The sequence below is a fragment of the Gouania willdenowi genome, unplaced genomic scaffold (assembly GCF_900634775.1).
Source record: "Gouania willdenowi unplaced genomic scaffold, fGouWil2.1 scaffold_208_arrow_ctg1, whole genome shotgun sequence".
NCBI classification, from domain to species: domain Eukaryota; kingdom Metazoa; phylum Chordata; class Actinopteri; order Blenniiformes; family Gobiesocidae; genus Gouania; species Gouania willdenowi.
Genome location: NW_021144961.1, coordinates 1,608 through 21,050, shown reverse-complemented (window position 1 = coordinate 21,050; position 19,443 = coordinate 1,608). Strand labels below are relative to the sequence as shown.

The window sequence follows — 19,443 nt, the reverse complement described above, 5'->3', positions numbered from 1 at the left end:
GGATCAGGACACGGTGAAGGAACAACATGAGATCCAGACTGAAGATCAGAGGTGAGACCACGTCAGAGCTCAGCACTCACACCTCTGTACATCACTGTTACACTGTGTGTGTGTGTGTGTGTGTGTGTGTGTGTGTGTGTGTGTGTGTGTGTGTGTGTGTGTGTGTGTGTGTGTGTGTGTGTGTGTGTGTGTGTGTGTGTGTGTGTGTGTGTGTGTGTGTGTGTGTGTGTGTGTGTGTGTGTGTGTGTGTGTGTGTGTGTGTGTGTGTGTGTGTGTGTGTGTGTGTGTGTTTTCAAGGACCAGGGAGCAGCTCACATCTGGACCTGGACCCAGCTGTGTGTCCTTTAGAAGTGACCAGTCCATGATTAAAGCCATTGACTTCAAAGGTGGTCCATCTACTGACCCACAGTGAGTCCACATAAAGAAGGTTGCTGGTTGTCTTCCTGATGGTCCAGGGGCCTCATTTATTGATCCGTTCATAGAACTGGTTCTAAATACGTTCAGACCAATGAAATGTAGAATGTGCACTAAAAGAATCAGTATTTATGAAGCGTGTGGACAGAGGTCGTACACACAGCGACTTTTCTTAATTTGATACAATTGATTTAACATAAGATGATCATGATGATATATTTTCATTGTGATGAACATATATTACACACATTGGTGTAAAAAGTGTGTGTGTGTGTGTGTGTGACTTTACATCCCTACACCTGCAGGAGTTGATATATGATATTGTAAAGTAAAACTAATATTTAATTTTTTCATTTTCAAACATGTGAGACCCCTCACACACAAAAAACAACCACAAAAACATAAAAACCCATAAACTAAAAAATAAAGAAAGAAAAACTCTGCCACTGTTAAATGAGGAGTGAAACTTTATAGTGAATAACTCCATAGGAATGTGTATGAACTGTGTATGAATGATGGTGGTGGTCAGAGGGGCCGTAGGCACCAAATGGTAGCCACACTTCTGTCAGTCTGCCCCAGGGCACCTGTGGCTACAATGTAGCTTGCCACCACTAGTATGCCTGGAGTGAATGAATAATGGTTTCTGTTCACGCTTTCAGTTAATATTATTATTATTATTATTGTTATTATACAGGGATTAAAGTTTTCCGTCAGGGTGACGGAATTCCGTCAAATTAAAATTATGAGACGGAAAATTATTATTGTAATGACGAGCCTCCAGCCGTAATTTAAGTTTTGTAGTTTAATTTAATGACGTACGTTGAAACCCGACTACTGTGGGCCGTAGTCGACGCCAACAAACAACAGAGCGCAGGTACCGTCTTACTCCCTCCAAACTCACCCCCGACTCTCCCCAGCCTCCCAGCCAATCACCACTTAGAACTCCCGTAAACAAAGATACTCATTGGTAGGGAAAGCTGTACGTAACGATGGTGCATTCAAAGCCATGGGACATCTCAACATTAGTGAATCATTGAATACACAACAAGTAGTACAACATAAACATAGGACCCAGTCCGTTACATTATTATTATTATTACAACAATATTATTATTACGATTACACCGCATAAGAAGAGGAAGAAGACTCTTCTTCCTCTTCTTATGCGGTGTAATCGTTATTATTGTCCGGCCGGAAACGACGCTCAGTGAAGGAGGGTCAAATCGGGAGAATGGTGGCCCCGGGAGGTACACTGAAATTCGGGAGTCTCCCGGGAAAATCGGGAGGGTTGGCAAGTATGTATGGATATGGTTGGGCCATGGATAATGATCAGTTTATAAGGTAAGTTAAAAAAATTTCTGCTTTTCATGTTGGCATTTTGTCGTTCTGCAGTAAGCTAGCCTAGGCTAGCGGCAGTATAACCAGTTGAATGTATAATCTTCAGTGTAGCAGTAGACATTTCGCTATTCTACCTTATGGTTTACGGTAGATTATTGCGGGGCGCGTTTCTCTTTGTTGTTTGGATTCAGCATGCTTAGTTCGTAAAACCTTCCCAGGTAACTTGACTGAGCCTAATGACAGCATGGAGTCGTTGTTTGCTGAAGAGGGTACTGACACTGGTCAAATTGACGGGAAGATCAAAAACAAATGGAGATGGGCTTGGTTAGACGAAGCGGGGGATGATGGAAAGCTGTTTCGCACATGGTGAAAAAAGATGACATTGTCAGGTGTGTGTATGTGCGTTATTTGTCATAAAAAAATCCCGTATGGCGGCAATGGCAAGAAAGTGTTAGCACGGCATGCTGCAGATGCTAAGCACAAGGCTGCTGTTCGAGCGCTGAAACATAACTCCTCTCTGCCTGGTGCCGTTACAGTAACAGCCGAGGCCCCCATTTCCATGGCTGATCGTGTGTGCAACCAAAAAGTGCGCATATGTGCTTTCATAGCTGAACACGATCTTTCGTTTACTCTAGCCCAGCCCCTAGTAAAACTAGTTACTGCCATGGCCGAGGATCGAAGTGCTCTTTCTAGATTGTCGATGTCAAATACACACGCGTCGTACCTGTCTACACATGGCATTGGTGCCCAGTTCAGGCCTCCTCCAGGGCCCCTGGGCCTTCCACTGCCTCTACTTCCAATAGAAAGTCAAGCCAAAAAAAACGAGGGTCAGGTGTAGCCATGCTTGAGACATTTGGCTTTGTGGCTAAAAAGAAAAAGTGACTTCTGAAGTTTTGCCATGTTTGCAGCTGTTTGGGGTCCAAAATAAAATGTTTACTGTAGTCTGTTTTTGTGAGGTTTAAATAAAATGTGCACTGGAATCCTATGTGGACAAGTATTTCTTAAATAAGCTAGGTAAAACCTTTCTTGAAATTATTGAAACCTAAATGGTTTGACCATATTCTTAAGGGCCTTTTTGAGACCAATTTCAATTAGTACGATACAACTATGATGATTGTTGATGATTGTCATTCTGTTTTATAGGTGTGTGCAGGTGCCTATGTGGCAGCCGCTTGAGTCGGAAAAGCACTTTGGATGTAGTGGGCTACTGTTAAATCACTATATAATGCATACCATGTGGGTTGGGCTTGCCAATTTCTTTTCAGTCAAATCATTTTTTTTTCACTTTAATCCCTGTATTATATACTAGTACAGTGCCCGTCGGAAGTATGTATTCATGCGGGTGCAAAATGTGGGTGCAATTTTCCTGGTTTAATTCTATGGGACATGTGCATGACCATCACTTTTATATTTTTTTGTATCGTGTATTTTTCTGTAACGTATGTTTTTTGGAGTCATGTGTATTTGTGTATCTTTCTGTTGTCTTTTTGTGCATAAATGTTTGCTGTTTTTTATTTTAATTTTTTTTTGTAATGTATGTTTTTTTGGAGTCGTGTATTTTTGTATAATTACTGTTTTTGTTGCTATTGTAGTGTGATTTAGGAGTACTTTTGTGCATTTTTTGTATAAATATTTAGTTTTGTGTATTTTGAGCCATTGTCATATTTTTGTTGTATTTTTCTGTAAATGTATGTTTTTTTGAAGTCGAGTACAGTGCCCGTCGGAAGTATGTATTCATATAGTGGGAGCTTAAGAAGAGTTGTCAATTATGGGCATAATAATAACAACATACTCTGTAACATTATAAAGGGGTATATTTGCAGGTGCAAAGTAAAATAGTGTGCAATTTCCCTGGTTTAATTCTATGAGACATGCGCATGATAAATGTGTTGTTTTTTATTTTAAGTCATTTTTATATTTTTTTCGTTTGGTGTATTTTTCACCAAACACACAGACGGTGATCGATAGTGAAGCACACCTGATCGGTGTGTGTGTGTGTGTGTGTGTGTGTGTGTGTGTGTGTGTGTGTGTGTGACTCTCTACCTTGGACACAAATCTCCTCCGTTGGTTCTCTCTCACACGCGCGCTGCTGAGAAATGTGCAGCTTTCAACACAGCAGCCATTGCCGTCAATAACTTCAGGGTGAGGTCTGTCCGGTCTAAATAGTGAACGGTCAAACTAACATGAAAATAAAATTTTCGAAAAGTCATCACCAAATGAAGAACAGTAAAAAAGTATTTTTCCTCAAAAGAGAAAAGAGAAGTCCACGGGAGCTTGTGCACGCACCGGAAGTGAGCTGTGCAGTGAAATAGATATAGATGATGCTCTAGCGCCCCCTCACACCCTGAGGTCAAAAGCTGAATAGGTTTCATTTCGGGGCTGTCCAGAAGTGAAATAAAATTAAAATAAACATTTGGAAATGACCAAATTACTCCAAAATAACAGATACACACACTCGGGGTATTTGGAACAAGTCGACTGAGTTTCAGGTCCAACTCGACCGAGTTTCAGGTCCAACTCGCACCGCGTCGGGGAGATTTTTGCTCCACACACATCCACACACACACAGACGTCCTTTGCTTTTTAGTTAGATGTTACAAAAAAGTACAAGAAATGAGTAAATGAATTTATTGGGGGTGGGGGAGGGGAGGGGTCACCAACATCAATTACTATGATTCATTGTTAGAGTCATGAATGTTCACCACACACGCAATGCATGTTTTGTTATTGCAATAAAATACATTGATTTATTTTATTGCTTAATTGTGACCATCACCAGCCCTCCCTAAGGAAGGGTAAGAAATCTTTTATTGGAGGGAGGATATAAAAAGGGAGAGCAGTGTTACGCCTAAGTGGAGGGGGAGGGGGAAGGGGAGGGGAAAAGGAGCAGGGAGGAGATACTCAAGGTAGGAAATAGAAAGGGTGGGGAAGAATAGATTGTTTTACAGTGAGGGTGAGATGTGAAGTTGTAGAATATATTGTGCTTATTATGTTGTGTAATCAAGCCAGTATAGTGACAAGTGTGAAGCTTAGCTATAATGGTGGTGGCTGTGGACAGGGGGAATGAGTGAATGGTAGTACCTAAAGCAGGTATTTGGGATTAACGTGTCTAAAGTTAAGCCCAGTATGAGTTTTATCCCACATCCCAAGGCGTGTGTAACAAATCAACAACACACTAGGGCTCAGGAACTGACTACGGAAAAGGTCAACAGAAATAGGTTCGGCTGTAGAGCCAAGGTGTGTGAATAATTGGACACAGAAACAAGGATTTCGTTTTAGTATATGTATATTAAAGATATTATATATATTAAAGATATTTGGAGTCAATTTATATTGATATATATTATTTAGTTGTTATTAATAATCAGGTATAGGCAATAAACAAACAACCAAAATACAATTACAAAACAAAGACAATATTTTCTTCTTTCAAAACTTGTAGTCAAAGTTCAGTTCAAGGTTCATTTCCTTTGGTGAGTTCAGTTCAGTTTGTTTGATTTCGCCAAGTTGGAAAGCGAAGGGTTTCGCAAAGTTCTTTCGCATTGGGGGAAAAAATACAAAACAGAAAAGGTCCCCAGGGTATATTCCAAGTATTAGGTCCGAGTGTCCGAGGAAACAAAAAGATCAAATATTCCTACCGCGATGCAGCGGTGGTTGGGTGGTGGCTCGCCATCTAGTGGTCGAGAGTGGAAGGTGATCCAGGACTAACATAAAAACCTGACCTATAAAACAAGGTCAACAACAATCAGTCAAACAGGAATTAACTTAAGTATATTTTAAAACAGAAGATACATTCACCTTAGCACATTTAAACAATTTGTCATTGTTAAATAAATAAACAGTTATAAATAAATGCTATAAATCATAGCAGAAAAATCCATATCAAGGTAAATCAAATTGAAGCTTCATTCTATATTTTCAGAGATCAAAAGGAATAAAGTGCACTTTTAAATCAACATCATTAGCTGTAAAGCTAAGTCATATCATAAATTAAACATGCATGTTTTAAATAGATTCTTCAAATAAATCATCTCATTCAGTAGGTCAAAGCCTATTCAAGACCACATAGCCGAATGCGCATTTCTTTCAAAAAGTAACAGAAATGGTCAAAATCAATCAAAACTACAAAAAGCGAAGTATTATTTTACTATAATACTATTTATTTAACAATTCGGCTTTGATTATAAATTAGAAAATAAAAGGATTACTTAAATAAAAGTGCAAATGGTCAGACTGACCCTGTGTGTTCCGCAGCTAGTGGTGGCTTAAATTTGCAGGAATTTCAATGGAGTCTGGTACACCACAAATCCGCCAAATACTTAATAAAACACATTGAAATACAATGTGAAACGACTCACCGGTGAGTGGAGAGATATCTAGTTTCTAGGAGAAGATGTTCATCCAGGTATTTCTTATGAAGGTTGTGTTTCAGTGGTGATTTTCCATCAGTAAGCCGACCATGCAGATGCCACAGTGAGAGCAGCCATCACAGCATTCAGTGGAGCAAACAAGAGTGAAGGGGGAGGAGCCAGGGACTTTAAAGGTGTAGGGCGGGCTCGTCACAATAAAACCATGGCAGGAAGTTGGCCTCTAGTTCACATGGGTTACACTTTCCCCCCCTATCCCAATGTACGTCCTCGGACATGGACCAGGCTGGCAGCGAATAGCTGAATGTCTGGGGTTGACAGGAACCTCATCGCCCTCATCCTCTTGAAGAGCGAAAGTAAAGACTGAGCTCAGGCCATTAAACAGGCTTTGGATGCTTTTCAATACTGGGTGGCCGAGCTGTGAATACTGGAGTCGCTCTGACGGGATTCTTGAGCGGCCTGATCGACGTACAGGTTGCACAGGACTTGTTGGTTCTGATTCCAATGGTGAGTCTGGTTCCAGTTGACTGCTGGAAGGCTCTGGAGATTCTGGTTGAGGAGGACTTCCTTCCACACTAGAGGCTTCAGCAGGTTCTGATTGTACAGGTTCAATGTCATTAAGTTCAGGGTCAAGGCCGGTTCCCACTGTTTCCACAGCTAATATTTCCTCTTCAACTGAGGGGGACCCTTCATCCTCAGGCTCTCTAAGATTTCCATCATTCTGAGTGGTGAAGCCTTGTGGTGAGGGGTTGAGGTGAGTAGCAGGCGGAAGGGCAGTGGGCAGGTCAATGACTGTCGTAAATCTTAGAGGTTCAAGGCTGGCGGGAACTTGCACAACTGAGACAGAATCATCATCATCTGCTTCCTCTTCAGCAGGATCTGGAGGAGGTAAGGTAAGAGATTTTCCTTTCTTTGCAGGTGTGTCTTTCACAGGCAAGTGCTTTTCTTGAGAAGGTAGGTACCCGCAAGGAAGGAGGAGGTCTCTGTGCAGCGTTCTCAATGGCTTGTCTTTGCCCTCCGGTTTTATGGTGTACACGGGAAGAGTGCCGGCTTTCTTGACCACAATGTACACGTCGGGCTCCCATTTATCAGCCAGTTTATGCTTGCCTCTCAAGCGCACATTCCTAACTAGGACTCTGTCACCAGGCCTCAGCTCAGATGGCGTGACTTGAAGGTCAAAGCGGAGTTTATTCCGATTCATTAGTTTTTGGGAGTTCTCAACGGCCAGCTTGTAACCCTCTTCCAGGTGAGATTTTAACTTTTGGACATATTGGGAATGGGAGTTAAGATTTTCACCATTCAGTGGCAGTCCAAACGCTAGGTCCACTGGAAGTCTGGGTTGACGGCCGAACATGAGTTCATATGGGGAAAATCCTGTAGCGTCATTCTTTGTGCAGTTGTAGGCGTGCACGAGTGGTTTCACAAACTCTTTCCAATGGCGCTTTTCTTGGTTTGACAAAGTTCCCAACATGTCGAGTAGTGTTCTGTTGAACCGCTCCACGGGGTTGCCTCTCGGGTGATAGGGCGTAGTTCTTACTTTGTGTATGCCAACCATTTCACAGAGTTCCTTGATGATCTTGGACTCAAAGTCAGTGCCCTGGTCACTGTGAAGTCTTTCCGGAATGCCGTAGTGTACGAGGAAGTTGTCCCAGAGACACTTGGCAACGGTTGTGGCTTTTTGGTTGGGGGTTGGCACAGCAATGGCATACTTTGTAAAATGATCTGTCATAACGAGAATATCCTTGATTCTCCCATCTGGCTCCACAGAGAGGTAATCCATGCACACCAGCTCGAGAGGACGGGATGTCCTGATATTGACGAGAGGTGCTGCATGATCAGGTAAAGTCTTCCTCCGAACACATCTCTCACAGGTCCGGATTTTATTGACCACATCAACGGACATTCGAGGCCAGTAGAAGCGGGAACGAACAAGGTCCAGCGTCCTTTCAATTCCCATGTGTCCCATCTGATTGTGGAGTTGGCGAAGCACCTCAGCCCGGTACTCTTCTGGCAACACAAGTTGGTAAATGTGCTCGCTTCCCACCTGTCTCTTCCTGACGAGAAGGTTGTTACGGAGCTCCAATTTATTTACTTCTCTCAATAACAGAGGCAGGTCTGGAAGCTGTTCTCTCAGCAGTGGCGGTGGCGACTCCCCACGCTCGAGCTGTGCGATGACGTGCTGGATTATGGGGTCGGCACGCTGCTTGTAGACAAGTTCAGCAGCTGAGAGTTGAGGGAGCACAGAAGAGGCAAACTGAGTGTCATCCACATAACTATCTGGAACACTGTCGGCATGGACTGAGGTTGACAATATCAGGGCATGGTGAACATCATCCGGGTCTTGACTGTGCAGCAGATGGCGTTCTGAGACGGCTCTGACAATCTGCTGGTCGAGAGAGATGTGGGCTGGTTCAAGATGATGCTGGGTAAACTTCAGGATCCGTTCATATTCTTTCCTGGATGCAGGGTCGTCAGACAGCCCACCATGCGGTCGGCGGGACAAACCATCAGCGTCTGCGTTCTGCTTGCCAGCTCGGTAGACGATCTTAAAGTTGAACGTGGACAAAGCAGACAGCCATCTATAGCTGGTGGCGTCAAGTTTTGCAGATGTCAGCAGGTAAGTTAGCGGGTTGCTGTCCGTGACAACTGTAAACTGTGCACCATACAGGTAATCATAAAATTTTTCACAGACTGCCCATTTGAGAGCTAAGAACTCTAATTTGTGGGCAGGGTACTTGGCTTCACTCCTGGAGAGACCTCGGCTGGCGTAAGAAACGACTTGGTTCACTCCATCTTGCTCTTGATAGAGTATGGCCCCAAGACCGGTGGAACTTGCGTCGGTGTGGAGCGTGTAGGGCTTCACAGGATCTGCGAACGCCAGGACAGGAGCAGAGGTAAGTTCAGTGATGATGGTCTCAAAAGCAGCTTGACACTTGGGTGACCAGCGTCCTCCAAAGGGCTCTTTGGGGTTCAGGTAGGCCTCAGGCTTGATCTTTGACCTGAACTTCTTTTGAGATGGAGGATAACCAGCAGTGAGATCATGAAGTGGTTTTACTATGGTGGAATATCCGTGCACAAACCTCCGATAATACCCAGCGAACCCGAGGAATGACCTTAACTCTTTCAAGTTCTGGGGGACTGGCCATGAAGTGAGTGTCTTTATCTTGTCTGGATCAGTCTTTATGCCATCTTGTGAAACAATGTGGCCAAGATATTTCACTGACGTTTGGCAAAATGTACATTTCTCGACGGACAATTTCAATCCGAATTCTCTCAGGCGATTCAAGACTTTCATAAGACGCACCTCATGCTCCTCGAGAGTAGGTGCAAAAACAATTAGGTCGTCAATAAAAACAAGGACCTCCTTCAGGTGTAGCTCCCCCATACATCTCTCCATCAGCCGTTGGAATGTACTTGGAGCGTTGGTCACTCCCTGTGGCATCCTGTTGAATTCGTAAAATCCCAATGGACAAACGAATGCTGTCTTTGCTTTGTCTGCCTCATCCATCTCAATCTGGTAGTAGCCAGATTTTAAATCAAGGACTGAGAACCACTTGGACCCTGAAAGTGCAGAAAAGGTTTCCTCAAGCTTGGGAAGTGGGTAAGCATCCTTTATAGTCTGCAGATTGAGTTTCCTATAATCGATGCACAGGCGCACACTCCCATTTTTCTTGCGCACAACTACAATCGGTGATGCAAACGGCGACTCAGACTCACGGATCACTCCTGACTCCAACAGCTCCTGCAGGTGCTTCCTTACAGCATTGATATCCTGAGGGTGGATTGGCCTGGGCCTCTGTTTGAATGGCCTTGGATCAGACAGTTTAATTTGGTGTTTCACTCTGTCCGTCCGGCCGAAATCAAGGTCATGCTTTGCGAAGACCTCAGGGATACTGTTGAGCTGCTCAATGATGCGCAGTTTCCAGTGAGGTGGAAGTGGTGAGTCTCCAAAGTCATATTCGAGCGCCGTTGAAGTGTCTGCAGACCGGACCGGATGGACGTGTTGTTCTTTAGAGCAGATGCTCTGGAAAGCACATACCTCCGCAATGACTGTCCGTGCCGGGATGGTAATGGCGTGGTCAGACTCATTGGTCACAATGACTGGCAAATGGCATGGCTGGCGTTCAGGCAGGTCAGCAAGACATGACTTTACAAGGAGTCCACCAGGCAAGGGACAGGAAGTAGGGTGCTCAATTACAATAGCCTTTTCACCTTGCAGCAATCGTGTGGCCAGAAATCCCTCGAGGACAGTGGTTTGGCCAGCAGAGATGGTGAACGGGTAGTCGAGCTGCAGGGGGGCCCACTGGTCATCCAAGTTAAATTTGTGCCGTTGCTGGAGTATCTTAATGACAGCTTGATAACCAGAGGCAGCAGGCAAAAATAACTGATCAGGGTGAGTGTCACAGTGTTCTTTGTAGGCAGAGTCAAGGGTGTTTGTACCAACTAGTATCAGCGGTTGGGACTGTTTCAGGTCGGGGACAACAAGAGCCAGGGTGTCTACTGTGATGTTAGAGCCGAGAAAATCAGGTGGGAATGTAATGTTTAGTTCAATGTACCCCAGGTAAGGTACGGATTGTCCATTGGCACCTTCTATTTCAAGCAGGTCGTTCAAGAGCTTTATTTCGTGATCAGCAAGGTAGGTATTGTAAAAAGAGTGGGGCACTGTGGTGACCTGGGAGCCAGTATCGAGTAGACAGCTGAAGTGGTTCCCTTTTATTTGGACTTGCGCAGTGCTCTTTGTTCCCACAAGTCCTCTTGGCAGGGCTGGCAAACTGTGTGGGTTCTTGGGACTGACGGTGGTGGCAGCTCCTGAGTGTCCCATCACAGAAGCTGCTTTTAGTTTAACTGAGGATTCTTACTGGTCCAGGTTTGCTGTTTTTGGCGAAGCAGTTTCTTCTTTTGCTCGACCAGACTTTGATTGGAGGCATTTGTGCAGGAGGAGGAGATATGGCCATCTTCACCACAGTTGAAGCAGTACCATGGCTTTGGTTTGACTGCGGACTGAAGCGAAGGGCGGCTGGATTGACGTGCTGCTGGTTTGGGCTGTGCTGGACTTTTCTGTGCAGACAGGAAGGCAGACATTTGGCACTGGAGCTGTTTCATTTGCTTTTTCAGTTCTTTAAGCTCGTCACTGGAACTAGACGAATGGCCGCAGGAACAGGTGCTTTGCGACTGGATGTTGGCTTTTTGCTTTGAAGAACTGGAACTGATGTGCTTTTTCATTAATGATTCTTTGGCCTGTTGTCTGTCTTCTTCTGTTCGCAACAACAGCAGGAGTTCTGAGAAAGGAGGTGGGTTTTCTTTGCGCTGCTCCAGCTGCAACTTTGTTATTACTGTGTTGTCCCAGCATCCACGCACAAACTGCTTCAGTAAATGTCTGTCGGTTTCAGCAGCCGAAATGCCTCCTCTTCTGACAACCGTGTTGAGCGTTAACTGAAGCCGCTGAAGGTAGGCTGATGGCCGCTCTCCTGGATTCTGCAAGATGCTCAGGTATTGGGCGTACAACTCTTCACCATCCTGCACCGTTCCGAAAGCTGAATCCAATACGCATAACAAGACAGCAGGCAGAGTGTCAGGGCCCAATCCTTTGACCAGGTCGGCAGCAGGTGCCAGCAGGCTTTCAATGATTCGTCTGGTGACGTGTAGAGCAGACAGGTTTGGGTCAGCAAGTAGCAAATCTATTTGTGTTCGCCACGACTCATAATCGGCTTCATTACTTGGCTTTGGAATGCGGCCAGAAAACGAGCGGAGACGAAGCGAAGCAGGAACACTCAGGTCAGTATTTCGGACAACATGTTCAACAACGAGCCTCTGTACTTCCGGAGGATTTAAATCGTGTTGGGAGACGGAAAATTTTGGTGAGAAGCCAGTCCCCATGGGTCCAGTTGGATGACTTTGTCGAGTCCGTGGGCCCAGTTGAACGGGTATTTGGGAGGGCTGAAGTGCAGGCACTGACATATGTGTTTCAGACACGGGCTGTGTTGTTTTAATGTTCACCTTTACTTCTTCTTCTTCACTATCATCTTCATCATTTACTTCTTCATTTTGATCATTGTTTGCTCCACTTAATACTAAATATTGTTGGATCTGATCCATAACTGTTTTGAGTAGGTCTTCAAAACGTGTACCGCTGCGGTCGGCCATTTCTTTGAAATTTCTTATGTAATCGGGGGTGGGTTGGCTGCGTCCCACTGTGGCGGCGTACTCATTAGCAAGGGCAGTGACGCGGTACATGCGGTCAGCAGCTGAGCGGGAAGTGTACTTATGAGGTAGAAACGGTTTTATGTCAGAGAATGAACTTGCGGTTTCAAACTCAGCAATCAGGTTTTTATGAAAAGTGCTAGTTGGATCATTAACGGGCAAAACTGTTTTGAGAGCCCCGTACTCTCGCAACCAATCTAGAATTTCTTCATCAGCACTAGTATTAGAAACACCGGTAATAAGGACTTTTTTTTTTTTTTTTTTTTTTTTTTTTTTTCAAAAAAAAATTTTAAAACTTTTTTTTTTTTTTCCCAAAATTTTTGGACCAAAACAATTATTCACACAGCAAGGCTCCTGGCTGGCTCGCCAAATGTCACAAATCAACAACACACTAGGGCTCAGGAACTGACTACGGAAAAGGTCAACAGAAATAGGTTCGGCTGTAGAGCCAAGGTGTGTGAATAATTGGACACAGAAACAAGGATTTCGTTTTAGTATATGTATATTAAAGATATTATATATATTAAAGATATTTGGAGTCAATTTATATTGATATATATTATTTAGTTGTTATTAATAATCAGGTATAGGCAATAAACAAACAACCAAAATACAATTACAAAACAAAGACAATATTTTCTTCTTTCAAAACTTGTAGTCAAAGTTCAGTTCAAGGTTCATTTCCTTTGGTGAGTTCAGTTCAGTTGTTTGATTTCGCCAAGTTGGAAAGCGAAGGGTTTCGCAAAGTTCTTTCGCATTGGGGGAAAAAATACAAAACAGAAAAGGTCCCCAGGGTATATTCCAAGTATTAGGTCCGAGTGTCCGAGGAAACAAAAAGATCAAATATTCCTACCGCGATTGCAGCGGTGGTTGGGTGGTGGCTCGCCATCTAGTGGTCGAGAGTGGAAGGTGATCCAGGACTAACATAAAAACCTGACCTATAAAACAAGGTCAACAACAATCAGTCAAACAGGAATTAACTTAAGTATATTTTAAAACAGAAGATACATTCACCTTAGCACATTTAAACAATTTGTCATTGTTAAATAAATAAACAGTTATAAATAAATGCTATAAATCATAGCAGAAAAATCCATATCAAGGTAAATCAAATTGAAGCTTCATTCTATATTTTCAGAGATCAAAAGGAATAAAGTGCACTTTTAAATCAACATCATTAGCTGTAAAGCTAAGTCATATCATAAATTAAACATGCATGTTTTAAATAGATTCTTCAAATAAATCATCTCATTCAGTAGGTCAAAGCCTATTCAAGACCACATAGCCGAATGCGCATTTCTTTCAAAAAGTAACAGAAATGGTCAAAATCAATCAAAACTACAAAAAGCGAAGTATTATTTTACTATAATACTATTTATTTAACAATTCGGCTTTGATTATAAATTAGAAAATAAAAGGATTACTTAAATAAAAGTGCAAATGGTCAGACTGACCCTGTGTGTTCCGCAGCTAGTGGTGGCTTAAATTTGCAGGAATTTCAATGGAGTCTGGTACACCACAAATCCGCCAAATACTTAATAAAACACATTGAAATACAATGTGAAACGACTCACCGGTGAGTGGAGAGATATCTAGTTTCTAGGAGAAGATGTTCATCCAGGTATTTCTTATGAAGGTTGTGTTTCAGTGGTGATTTTCCATCAGTAAGCCGACCATGCAGATGCCACAGTGAGAGCAGCCATCACAGCATTCAGTGGAGCAAACAAGAGTGAAGGGGGAGGAGCCAGGGACTTTAAAGGTGTAGGGCGGGCTCGTCACAATAAAACCATGGCAGGAAGTTGGCCTCTAGTTCACATGGGTTACACGTGCCAGTGCATCGTATACTAGTATATGTGAAAAAACCGCTACCGCAAACCCAGGAACTGCCCCAGGCCCGCAGATGCAGCCAGGCCAGCAGAAAGAGCGGGGGCCAGGGAGCCCCAGGCAACCCCCCCACGGCCCAATACTATTAATCTAGATTATTATATCCTGGATTAATCTCTGTTAGCTTCAACTAACCAAACATTCCCTGTCAGCGAGAAGCTGTCCTACGAAGGTCGATTACAACACGCTAATTATAGCCAATTGTTTTCAGCCTGGATTCACATGAAAGGGGTGGAGCTAGCAGCGTCAATCACTACAATGGAGAAAACTGGCAGAGCGTCTTTACAGTAGGAACAGTTTATGATTTTACACTTGCTGTATGAAAGGAGCTTCTTTTTAAAAAATAAAATTTGATTGATTGATTGATTGATTGATTGATTGATTAAATAAATATCATGAATTCATATCCATGATGACAGTGAAGAGCACACAATAGTGCTGTGCACCAGGAGGCGGAGCTTTTATACTCCTCAGATCTGATCCACTTCATAATTTGGTCTGATCAGGTTAAAACGTTGTTTGTTTCTACATGTAACACTATTTTAGTAACAGTTGGTGGCAGCGTGGGTAACATTTGGTTCAGTTTGTCTCAGATAGTGTGAACTGTAGCACCTGGAATACAGTGTGTGATGGCATTAAATAATCTGATGTTCCTAGTTATTGAATCACCAATAATGAGTGACTAGGAATGTGTGTGAACCTGTTACTCTGATGGTGAGAGGGTCACTGATGGCTGATGGGGACTCTCCGTCATTGGGGTCTTTCTGCGTAGAAGCAGCTCTGCAGCAGGTGGAGTAGAGCGGTGTTTGTCGATGTCTGTAGGGCTGTACGTGGAACCAGAGTGTCTCTGTACTGCTGCTCTGAGAAGTTTTAGACGGGCTACGGAGGATTTGGACTGATGGGAATTCAGTCCCAGCAGTGGTGGAGACGTTTTCCTGGTGGTTGTTTCAGTTGCTCAATTGGACTGAGTTTGTCTCTATAGAGGGCTTCAAAACGATTATGGGGAGTAAGCAGAGGAGGGACAATAAAAATAAATAATTTCACAGTATTTTCCACCTTTAATGTGACCTATAACCTGCACAATGCAATTGAAAAACAAACTGAAACGTTTCAGGGAGATGAAGTAAAAATAAAAATAAAAACTGAGAGAAAGTGTGCACACCCTCTTATACAGACCCTTTATAAAAAATTGAATATCATGGAAAAGTTGTTTAATTTCCATAATTTTATTAAAAAAGTTAAACTTTCATAGATTATAGATTCAGGGTCCACAGTTTAAACAATTTCAAGTATTTATTTATTTTTATTCCAATGAAGGGCTAAGAGCCCACACATGTCAGCCTGGGGCATCTTGCTTGGCTGCACAGTGACACACATGGTGGTTTGGCCATGTCCTTCACCTACCTCCTGACCATCTGACGAAAGCTATTCTACAGTTTGACCCAAGGGCAGCAGATTGGAGACAACCAGGAGGCAAGACCCGCACACGATGGGTCAACATCGTAACAGGTGATCTCAGACAACACAGACTTGTTGTGGAGGATGCAGATCTGCTGGTACGGGACCGCCAGCTTTAGAAGAAATTGGTTTACCTGGACCACCCTCACCGCAGGAGCCCTAGTTAATTAGTTTTGTATGTGTATGGTGTTTTCATAATTACTTATTATTTTTGTATATATATTGTGTTTTAAATGTTTGCCCTATTTAGTGTGGTGTGTTAAAAGCCAGAATGAAAAGTGGCCCATTGAGAGTGGTAAGCGCCCCGAATAAAAAAAAAAATCAATTTTGATGGACTATGTTTGTTATTTGAAGTGGTGTTGATGTAAATTTCAGCAAACAGTGGAAGGTGAAAGAGAAAAGGCTTTGTAGGAATGGTCTCCAGTGTGTAGGTGAGTCTTAGACAGCATGTGATCTTCAGATTTATGAAGGATTGAAGACAAATAAAGCCTCAGTCCAACAGACTTGTTCTCCTGTTCAGTGGAAACATGCTGAGATGTTCCACACGTGAGCTGAGCTCCAAAGGCTGCTCCACACTCACTGCACTGTGGCTCTGCAGGACATCACCCACTGTTACTGATGTTCACATGATGTTAGCAGAGCTTCCTGTGCTTTCCTCCAGCTGCTCCTCAGCATGTCTGAGTGTCTGTCTTCTCCACAGCCGTTTGGAGGGTGTGGATAGTTCCTCTGGAGCTGAGCCTGACTCCATCTTTATGGTGTGTACGTCTACAAAGACACTAAACCTGTGTCAGCCTGTGATCAAACCACTGTACACACACACACACACACACACACACACACACACACACACACACACGGAGCAGGACTTCACTCATCACCTTTAATGTGTTTGTGTTCCAGCTGCTGGAGGACAACATCATCAGCTTTGTTAAGGCTGAACTCAAACACATGCAGAAGATTGTGGATGGAGATGATCCAGAGTGCTCAGAGAGTAAGATGGAGGGTGAAGATGAGGAGCAGAGGAGGAGCAGGGAGGCCTTTCTGAACATCACACTGTATTTCCTGAAGAAGATGAAGCAGGAGGAGCTGGCTGAGCGTCTGCAGAGCAGTAAGAGCATGTGAACATCTTCACTGTGAGGAACATCACATGAAGGACACAAAGCTGGCTTTTCTTTTTCAAAGCATGATTCAATCAGTCACATTTAATCTGAGGAACCATCCAGACTGAGAACATCACACACTTTGATCTCCAATATTCAAACCTGCTCTGACTTCTCCACTCTAACATTAAGTTTGTTTTCATTCAGGAACAAAGGCTGCTCAATACAAACGTGAGCTGAAGTCCAAGCTGAAGAAGAAGTTCCAGTGTGTGTCTGAGGGCGTGGCTAAAGCAGGAAGTCCAACCCTCCTGAAGGAGATCTACACAGAGCTCTACATCACAGAGGGAGGGGGTGGAGAGGTCAACCAGGAACACGAGGTCATACAGATAGAAACAGCATCCAGGAGATCAGACACAGCAGAAAGAGCCATCACACTAGAAGAGCTCTTTAAAGCCCCTCCTGGAAGACCTCAACCAATCAGGACAGTGATGACAAAGGGCGTGGCTGGCATTGGGAAAACACTCTTAACACACAAGTTCACTGTGGACTGGGCTGAAGATAAAGCCCAGCAGGAGGTCCACTACACATTCCCACTGACCTTCAGAGAGCTGAACGTGCTGAGGGGGAGGAGCTTCAGCTTGGTGGGACTTGTTGATCACTTCTTCTCTGGAAGCAAAGAAGCAGAAATCTGCAGCTTCCAGGACTTCCTGGTTTTGTTCATCTTGGATGGTCTGGATGAGTGTCGGCTCCCTCTGGACTTCCTCAGCACTCAGACCCTGACTGATGTATCAGAGTCCACCTCAGTGGAGGTTCTGCTGGTAAACCTCATCAGAGGAGAACTGCTTCCATCAGCCCACCTCTGGATAACCACACGGCCTGCAGCAGCCAATCAGATTCCTCCTGAGTGTGTGAACATGGTGACAGAGGTCAGAGGGTTCACTGACCCTCAGAAGGAGGAGTACTTCAGGAGGAGGTCCACAGATGAGGAGCAGGTCAGAAGGATAATGTCCCACATTAGGAGGTGTCGTAGCCTCCACATCGTGTGCCACATCCCGCTCTTCTGCTGGATCACTGCTACAGTTCTGGAGGACATGTTGAAGAGCAGAGAGGAGAGAGAGCTGCCCAGGACTCTGACTCAGATCTACAGCCACTATGTGGTTCTTCAGAACAAAGTCAAGACAGTGAAGTTTGATGGAGGAACTGCCACAGATCCACACTGGAGTCCACAGAGCAGGGAGATGATGGAGTCTCTGGGAAAACTGGCTTTTGAGCAGCTGCAGAAAGGAAAGCTGATCTTCTATGAGAGTGACCTGACAGAGTGTGGCATGGACCTCAGAGCAGCCTCAGTATGCTCAGGAGTGTTCACACAGGTCTTCAGAGAGGAGAGCAGTCTTTACCAGGACAAGGTGTTCACCTTCATCCACCTGAGCCTTCAGGAGTTTCTGGCTGCTCTTCATGTCCATCAGACCTTCATCAGCTCTAAAGTAAACCTGCTGGAACATAAACCACAGAAGAAGAAGAGCTTCAAGATTTATACATTTCAAAAACCAACTCTGAACCTTCTCCACCAGAGTGCTGTGGACGAGGCCTTACAGAGTCCAAACGGACACTTGGACTTGTTCCTCCGCTTCCTGCTGGGTCTTTCACTGCCGACCAATCAGAGGCTCCTACAAGGCCTGCTGACACAAACAGGAAGTGACTCACAGAACAATCAGAAAACAGTTAAATACATCAAGAAGAAGCTGAGTGAGAGTTTGTCCACAGAGAGAAGCATCAACCTGTTCCACTGTCTGAATGAAGTGAATGATCGCTCTCTGCTGAAGGAGATCCAACAGTCCATGAGATCAGGAAATCTCTCCACAGAGAAACTGTCTCCTGCTCAGTGGTCAGCTCTGGTCTTCATCTTACTGTCATCACAAGAACATCTGAATGTCTTTGACCTGAAGAGTTTCTCTCCTTCAGAGGAAGCTTTTCTGAAGCTGCTCCCAGTGATTAAAGCCTCCAAGAAAGTTAAGTATGTGACTTTAGAAGAACATGTCTTTAATTCTGTCACAGACAAACATCTGTAAGGTTTCTCTGATTCTTCATCAGGTTGAGTTCCTGTGGTCTCTCAGAAAGAAGCTGTGCAGCTCTGTCCTCAGTCCTCAGCTCTCAGTCCTCCAGTGTGAAACATCTGGACCTGAGTAACAATGATCTGCAGGATTCAGGAGTGAAGCTGCTGTGTGAAGGACTGAAGAGTCCTCACTGTAAACTGGACTATCTCAGGTCAGTGGATCACATGTTCCATCAATATTGTCCTGTTCCTCGTCTCCTCACTTGTTTCCTGAGTTGTGGATGTTTTTCTGAATCCAGTCTGTCAGGTTGTGTCATCACAGAGGTGGGCGGGGCTTCTCTGGCAGCAGCTTTGAGCTCCAACTCATCCAGTGTGAGAGAGCTGGACCTGAGCTACAACCATCCAGGAGACTCAGCAGTGAAGCTGCTCTCTCAGAAACTGAACACTCTGAGGTGAGACACATCACAGCAGCTCATCACATGTTCACATCAATCCCCATCACATGTGTGACAAAGAGCTGTATCAGAGGAATGTGATGAAGGTGTGAGAGGTGGGACACTAAAGGAGGAGGACTGGGACAGGTTAGAGGGATGAAGGACAGAGATAAGAAGGTAGTGAGGAGTGAGGA

At 44.1% G+C, this 19,443-nt stretch overlaps 1 protein-coding gene across 1 annotated transcript; it reads left to right on the top strand.

Annotated features, from left to right (window-relative positions):
• Positions 1-236: 236 nt before the first annotated feature.
• LOC114458901 (NACHT, LRR and PYD domains-containing protein 4-like) lies at positions 237-19,241 on the top strand (the record flags this gene model as incomplete). Its single annotated transcript, XM_028441285.1, has 6 exons — positions 237-408; positions 16,363-16,417; positions 16,563-16,770; positions 16,970-18,776; positions 18,854-19,027; positions 19,115-19,241. Coding segments are annotated over exons 1-6 (2,418 nt in total), but the record flags the coding sequence as incomplete, so codon positions are not given.
• Positions 19,242-19,443: the final 202 nt, after the last annotated feature.